Source organism: Ochlerotatus camptorhynchus, unplaced genomic scaffold, assembly GCF_037179485.1.
Source record: "Ochlerotatus camptorhynchus isolate MF236.1 unplaced genomic scaffold, CSIRO-AGI_Acam_v1.1 ptg000167l, whole genome shotgun sequence".
Lineage (NCBI taxonomy): Eukaryota > Metazoa > Arthropoda > Insecta > Diptera > Culicidae > Ochlerotatus > Ochlerotatus camptorhynchus.
In genome coordinates this window covers 1,967,757-1,976,085 of record NW_027040657.1, presented here as the reverse complement: position 1 = coordinate 1,976,085, position 8,329 = coordinate 1,967,757, and the positions used below count along the sequence as shown (strand labels likewise).

The 8,329-nt window shown below is 40.9% G+C and overlaps 1 protein-coding gene across 1 annotated transcript; it reads right to left on the bottom strand.

Annotated features, from left to right (window-relative positions):
- Nucleotides 1–5,522: 5,522 nt before the first annotated feature.
- Nucleotides 5,523–6,236, bottom strand: LOC135701535 (uncharacterized). Its single transcript, XM_065222358.1, has 2 exons — nucleotides 6,053–6,236; nucleotides 5,523–5,925 (listed from the first exon to the last, which is right to left on the bottom strand). Exons 1-2 carry the CDS (start codon nucleotides 6,196–6,198, stop codon nucleotides 5,523–5,525), a joined length of 549 nt encoding a protein of 182 aa, XP_065078430.1. The 5' UTR covers nucleotides 6,199–6,236.
- Nucleotides 6,237–8,329: the final 2,093 nt, after the last annotated feature.

Genomic DNA, 8,329 nt, shown 5'->3' with positions numbered 1-8,329 from the left:
GTCGACCCAGCCACGTCAGGGATACCTCAAGGAAGTCACCTAGGCCCGTGGATTGTTCAATTATGTACTTCAGAAAACAACTATCAGCCGTGTCAACCACGTAAAAGACCTGGGAGTTATTCTGGATTCCTAGTTAACGTATAAGTAACACACTCGTTCATTGTCGACAAGGCGTCAAGATCTTTGGGATTCATTTTCAGAATTGCAAAGAATTTTTCCGATATACATATATTGTCTCAAATCGGTATACTGTTCCCTGGTGCGCTCTTCTCTGGAATATTGCTCTGCAGTATGGAACCCAAGCTATAACAATGGTGCTGAAAGAGTTGAGTCCGTTCAGCGTCGATTTCTTCGATTTGCTCTGAGGAAGCTGCCTTGGAGAAACCCTTTTCGTCTACCCAGTTATGAAAGTCGATGTCAACTGATTGATCTGGAGCTTCTACGTACTCGGAGAGACACTTCGCGGGCCCTGCTCATCGCGGATAGTTTACAGGCTACAATCCTGGAGAGGATCAACGTGAACGTCCAACCCCGAGCGCTGCGAAATAACGCTATGTTAAGATTGCCTCAGCGTCGCACTAACTAAAACATGAACGGTGCTACAGACGGCCTTCAACGTGTGTTCAAACGAGTTTCTTCAGTGTTCAATTTCAACCTGACACGAGAGATGTTACGCCGGCGCTTTTCCCGTATTTTCTCTAACGCAGTAAACCGTTGAATGACCATCTATTTTATTGTTTTGTGTATTTTAGTAAGCTGGACTATGTATTTTAATGTTATTCACTTAAACATCATTGGGGCTACACTCAGCCTGTTGATGTAAACTAATAAATAAATGGTCAGAAATAAATGCCATGTTTGATAGTATAGGGAGTTCCAGAAAGTAGAAAGTAAGAACACAGTAAGATTTTCAAATGCAAACTTTTTTGTCTTAAAGAATTTAATTTGTGCACATGTTCTTTTTAGTATAGTCTTGCAATTGGATAAATTAATTCCGTAATTTTGTTAATCTTATGTCAATGACCAGACTATTGACATAACGCTGTCCAAACACTTTTGCAGGCCCTGTGCAGGGGGAATGTCGGCTTCAGCAATACCTTAATCTATTATCGTCAGGGGGGGAAACAAAGTCCTAGAGCACTCAAATTTGGCCAAAAGATGCTTTGAAACACAATATATCCACATGCCAGAATCGAGCTTTCAAGGACTTTGTTTTCCCTCTGACGATAATAGAATATGGTATTGTCGAAGCCGTTATTTACCCTATATGTTTTGGCCATATTTGTTTTTTTTTTTCGATGTAATTCTCTTATTTGAAGCGTTTCGTAGATAATCATTGGTCAGGGCTAGAAAAGTTTTATTATGCCGGGCTTTCAGACAACATTGGTGTTTTCGGGCATGATGATTTTTTGCTCAACATTCCATCATATAACTTCCGAGCTTTCGGTTTGTTGGATGCGGCATTGGACGATGGATATTACTCGTCGATGTTCCAGTTTTTAGTCAAATCTCTAACAATGACATTCTTATATTCTAATCTAATCTAATCTAACACCAACACAACCAGTTCTTGAAAGCATCCTGGAAAATGACATATATACCTACATCATTTTTCTTGTCTATTTGATATATGTTTCACATCGAAGATGCGTCACACATATCAAACCGGCCAGGCCTACTGTGCAGCATTTAAGGGGCAAGATGATTCAGAAAACATCGGGCCTGTTTAAATCGAAGGATTTAAGACACTATTTTCAAATTCCGTTCAATCTTGTCACGTTGCCAAAATTAAACCCCGTGCCAAAAGTGAACGGTTTTGTGATTTTGTTGCTAAAATCGAACCGTGCCTAAATCAAAATACTACTGTACAAATATTTAAATTAAATAAATGGTAAGCTCTCACCAGATTCTGCAGTTGTTTGTGACCATTCAACACTGTTGACCATCATAAACACAAGTGTTAATAAGTAGGAACGAACTCACCAAATGAATCCATGGGCAATGTCAACAGAATGAAAATGCATGGCGCTACTGGTACTTTCATGGTCCACATTTCTTGCTTGAATCTGGATGATATCCACTTGACACTATTCAACAGAATTAACATGTTGCCTCTCCTTGAATACATCCTGGTTCCTGGATTGGATTGGTGATTCATTTTCTTCAGTATCTGTTATCTTTTTGTAATTTTCACATATTGATCATCCATATCAGGTTCAGCTAATATGAAATATCACTAAAAGAGACCCCATTATCAGCCCTTGTGGTTCACTTCTCCGTGACGTCGTCGCAAACGAAATAACGTCGGAGGTTCACTGGAGGAGTTTGTTTTCGGAGCTGCTGCCTTCTGAAGCTCTGAAAAAACTTCATGACACGGGTTTTGTTGAGAGTCACGGAAAGACACACCCTAACTTGAATAACTTTAGAAATCACTATCAGATTGGTTTTTATATTGTTTTAAAAATCACAGCAAAAATGCACGTCAAACTTGTTCAAAGGCAGAGCCTACTCCGTTCCTAACAAAGGCATTCTTAAATTAAAAAAAAAGTTTAAGGTGATACTCTAAAGAAGCCTTAGCGTGAAACTTCAAAGGCACAAATGTCAGCTTCCACAAAACATACAAATTTGAAATTGCTACTCTCTGTTTGTAGGTTATATCCGATGTTGTTCTTCAAGAATGTTCGGATTAATGAAAGCAACTTCCTCAGAGCAGTCTCGTTTTGGACAGCTTGAAGCTGAAATAGGTTTTATTATAAGCATTAAGATTGGTTTTGATTTTATATTAGTTTAATAAAACCTATTTCAGCTTCAAGCTATCCAAAACGAGACTGCTCTGAGGAAGTTGCTTTCATTAATACGAACATGGCTATATTTTTATGTGCGCAAACATGATTTTCTATGGATCACTTTCTTTAGTTTAAGGTTCACTGCTGAATGTGTTATGGATCAAATGCAATATGTTTATGGGTAATTCGTACAATTTCAATGCTCATTGCTTAGAAATTAAGCGGTACATTTTTACAATTGTGTTGCTAAATTTTACATTAAATATGGATCATATTGATATTTTTTATGGTTCATTTACACTTTTTTAAGGATTTTCTCCGAAGTTTTATGGATCATTTGGATGTTTTTTATGGAACGTTTTCCAATATTTTATGGATCATTTATTGGTTTTTATGTTCAAAAGTATGTTTGCCCAAATAATTCGCCTATATCATCACGATCTTGAGATACAGCAGCACAAAACATATTGACTTTGAATGAATGCTCACTAGCGTCGCCTAGCCTAAGAAATCTGAATTGTTCTGTCTACCATCAAATGGTCCTTGACCTCTTGTTCAAGTTTGCCAAAGAAATCATTCGTCTAAATTATCAGGATCATAAGATACAGCTGTACAAAGCATACTGACTTTGATTGCTCACTAGCGCCGCCTGGCAGGAGAATTCCGAATTGTTATTTCCATCAATCAATAGTGCTTGACCACCTGACAAACTTTTCTGAAGATATCACCCATCTAAATAATCATAAAATATTCGGATTTTACCTGAACCTTTGTAAAGTAATATATTATTTGAAAATCTATACAATTCTCTTCTCTAAACTTCTCAGAAATGCTGTGAAACTTCACAAAAAAATTTTAACTTCTGTAAAGTTCTGAGAATTAAAAATAAACTAAGTTTTGAGAACTGCTCTGAAATTTTGGGAAATGATTTTCAAATTCTGATGATCTTTGAACTTCTCTGAAATTCCAAAAACTTCTATAAACTTCTGTGAAGTTCTTATAATTAATTTAAGATCTTTCTATGAACTCCTTTGATGATGTTGGTTCAAAAATAGATCGTAGCTAAAGATTCTATGAATCTAATTTGGTATATTTCTGTTGTTTTAAAATCTGTCACAATTTTAGAAGTATTTCGATTAGAGCAAAATTTCAAAAGAAGAAAACTTTATTGCAAATCATCATTCAAATATGTCAAACAAAGATTGTGCAATGCACAACACACATTAATAATCTTCGATGATTTCGATGGCGAATAGTGCAATTGCCGGGCACCTAGTATGCATCGGAAACGATTTTTCAGTACTCCGATGGTCCGGTCAATTATGCCCCTCCCTACACTATGCAACCTATTGAAGTTGCTTTCAGGACTTCCATCCTCCGGTGCTCGGTGTGGAGTTATCAACCATGGCTCAGATGGGTAACCTGCATCGCCTAAAATAAGATTTAGAACATAATCCGATTAGGAAAGGTTGTTGATGAGTGGGGGAGGGGTTAGGAAAGGTTGTTGATGAGTGGTGGTGGGGGGTTAGGAGAGGTCGTTGAGGGAGGGGAGAGATTGTTGTGAAGGGGGAGGGGGAGAGGTTGTTGTGAAAGGGGGAGGGGGTTTACATCATATTTGTGGTCACGCCGTGATCCACCTTAAGTCGCTGATTTGGTCCTGCTTACTGCAGGACCAAGCGCCACGCCGTCCGAAGCGACAATGAGCAAAAGCATGACAGCAGCGCTGTTTTATATCTTTTCAGGTTCAGAACCTGATAGGATTTCCCGCAATTTTTTTATTAATGGGGCGGAGCAGAAAGTTTCTTTTGTACAGAATATGTAAAATAGGATGGACTTTGGATGTTAATATAATTGCATCTATAGAGGCACCAGATATGTTTTACCGTCAGTTGTGTGTAATTCACCAACTGAATGTCATCAAACATGTCTTCAAAGCAATTTTTTGTTCAAATTTGGTAAAACTTGGTTTTACTAATGATTGTGGTATGTTTAAAATTTATTTCAAGGAAAAAGGGATCGTCAAAGTCTGTCTCGCTTTCGGTTATTTTTTTTTTTGTTGGGTGGGGGGGGTGGGGTTTAGGAGAGGTATTTTAGGGGGGGGGGGTTTAGGAGAGGTATTTTAGGGGTGGGGGGGTTTAGGAGAGGTATTTTAGGGGGGGTAGGAAGGATTTGATGGTGGAGAGAAGGGTAGGAGAGGTTTGATGGTGGGGGGAGGGTAGGAGAGGTTTTTAAAGGGGCGAGAGGTTGTTGAATGGGGGGCGAGAGATTGTTGTGAAGGGCGGAGGGTTTACATTTTTGCTTTTCCTCATTGTGGTCACGCCGTGATTCACCTTAAGCCGCTGATTTGGTCCTACTTGCTGCAGGACCAAGCGCGACGCCGTCCGAAGCGTTAATGAGCAGTGGCATGAGAGCAGCGCTGATTTATATCTTTTCAGGTTCAAGCAGAATGATGTGCAACCAAGTGGTATTCGTTTATGATGACTGGGTTTGGGAAAAAGGCTTATTTCATGAAATCAGTGATAAAATTATCATTTGTACATTTTCAAATGTTTAATTACAGAAAAATTGGAAAAATATTTATTTCAACAGGTTCGTAATGTAATATCCTATCGATTGGCGTATTTGGATTTTAATTTCATCTATAAATGACAAAGTTACAAGCGTTCAAAACCTAACACTCCTTCACCACACATATTTTTTGACTTGCACCCCAGTATAGTCGACAAAGACGTAGTTCTACGTCAAAAGGTTGCGGTTTACATTCGGAGGAATAATTTTTATATGTGTTCCATCAACACACATGATCACGCCAGGGATACCAGATTTCTCATAGAAAAATCGTTTTGCTCGACACATTTCTTCATTTGACATGCGTATGTTTATCCACTGAGGACAAATTTTCCTCTCGAAAACAGTAAGAATTTCTGAAAGGATCTTTGAAAACGTTGGCTGAGCTACTGCGACATCAAAGTCTTTTCCGGTTCCATGCTGATAGCTGCCTTCGGCAAAGAAACGAAGACAAGCTGCGAGTTTCTCCTTCACGGAAAGGGCTCCTTGCCTTTGAGGGGGAAATTCGTCAGTAATTTCGCCAAGGATGTACAGAAATGCTTCCTTGTTCAACCGGAAGTTTTTGATGAATCTAAAACAAAATCACAAGCATTAGGACACAGTTGTTGTTGTGTAAGTGGCTATGTTGTAATCTGTTGTAGCACAGTGAGAAGATGTAAGCAGTTATATAAGTACACAAGTGTTATTTTATTACTTACTCTGCATCCGGCAGCTCCATAATATCGGTAGTATTACGCAAATTAGACCGATGCCTTCTCAAAGAGCGCAGCTCTTCCTGCTCTGCAAAGACAGCCAACATTACAGTATCCATTGCTAAAAACAAGAAAATGATGTTAAAAATCATCGAACCCTTCGATTTAAACGCATATTTACCTGATAATCTAATTCGTTTTCTCAACTTTTTCAACAACAATTCATCTTGTACACATCGAACGCTGTTTATTATTAGTTGTTTTGACAGTTTTGGCTGTTCCGAATTGCTTCGAACACTTGTGTTGATGTGGCAACACTTTTTCGCATACGAATCGCATTCGAATACATTCGAACGAAAACAAGAATGCCCTTTTCGAATTCGTTCGAATCGGTTCGCTCGTACGAATGTCGGATACGGCCGTAAACAAGAATAGAGGTGGTAGTCTCCCTCGATTTGTCCAAGGCATATGATATGACATGGAAGCTTCCTATCTTGACTTCCCTTTCTACAGAACCATAGGTTCCTGGTTTTGAACGCTACCCCGAGGTTGCTGGAGAATGGTATCCCGCAACGGTCTGTCATCTCGGTTACAATGTTTCTCATTGCGATGAACTCAGTGTTTGAACGCATTCCCAAGGAAGTACACATTATTGTGTACGCCGATGATATTACCCTCATCGTGTTTGGTAAATACGGTAGGGTGGTTAGGCACAAAATGCAGGATACAGTGCAGTCTGTCGTTGACTGGGCAGATAGTGTTGGGTTTGTGATTTCTCCCGAGAAGTCCAAACTGTTGCACGTCTGCTTTGGCCATCATCACAGACCGAGTCTGCCATTCATTAGTATCGGTGAAACTGCTTGGTGTGACTATTGATAACAGACTCCGATTTGTTAAGCACGCCAAGTTGGCGAAGGGTAATGTCAACAGCAAGATGAATATCCTTCGGACCTTAAATGGTCGCTTCTCTGAAGCCTCTCGTCGTACATTGACCAATGTTGCTAGAGCTCTGATTGTCCCTAGCATCCTCTACGGGACGGAACTGTGGAGCAGGGGTGGTGTCTGCCTGCTCAAGATTCTGGATCCTCAGTACAATGAGGCGTACATAATCTGTAGTGGAGCGCTGAGGTCTTCACCAATAGCTTCCCTGTTGGTGGAGGATGGAAAGGTACCTTTGGTGAATGTTGTCACGAAGACTTGGCCACTAAGACACTGAGGTTATTGGAAAGGGATCCCATCCTCAATGACAGGCCCACGGTTGCAAGGGCGAGTGGATGGTGGAGCGACTTGACGGGAGTAGATTTTCCCACGTTAGCCCAGCGAGTTAGGCTGTGGCAACGGGCATGGGATGCTACTGCCCCGAAAGTTGATTGGACGGTTAAAACTATGTGTGGGGAGGAGGCCAGCTCTGGTGTGGCGAAAGCTGCATTCAGAGAGGTTGCTGCCTCATACGAGGGAAGACCCATGCTATTTACGGATGGTTCTTTGATCGACGAGGAAGTTAGTTATGGGGTTTCTGGGGACGCCACAAGTCGCTGCGGCCGGTTATCCGGTCTCTGTGGTACCTTGGAGGCTAGCAAACGAGTCTCAAGCCGTTGTATTCTCTGACTCAGCGAGTTGTCTTTCTGCCCTTGAGCAACGACAGGTTGGACACCCGTGGTCGTTGGAGGGGCAGCGGTACGCTAACATAACCTCTGTATGGGTACCTGGGCAAGCAGGTATACCAAGGAATGAGGCTGCTGATAGACTAGCTAACCAGGGTCGTCTTGCTCACCTAGAGGTCACTTCGGTGCCCTATAGTGACGCCACCCACTGGGTGAAGCAGACCTTGCGATACGCATGGAATGGCATAACAACTGTGATGCATTCCTGCGTAGAATCAAGAACACTACACAAGAGTGGAAAGATGTACCCGATTCTCGAGATCAGAAAGTTCTGACTCGGCTGAGTATTGGTCATACACGGCTCACTCATGGACCTTGTTTTAGCGGCAGTGTGGCTGCCAGGGATGCGGTACGGTGTTAGAAGTAAATCATCTATGGGTGGAGTGCCCGGCTCGAGCACAATTGAGGGAAGAAATGGGTGTCGTTGGTTCAATCTGTGAAGTATTGTACAACGACAGGAATATAGAACAGACTGTACTCAATTTCTTGCGGGCGGTTGACTTAAACGATATGATATAACCATAAGTAGGTTGAAGTGGCATTAGAAAGAAAATAACTTGCATAGTCACTTCACTTCTTTTTGACAAGAGATTAGTCTTGATAGTCCTAAAGACAATGG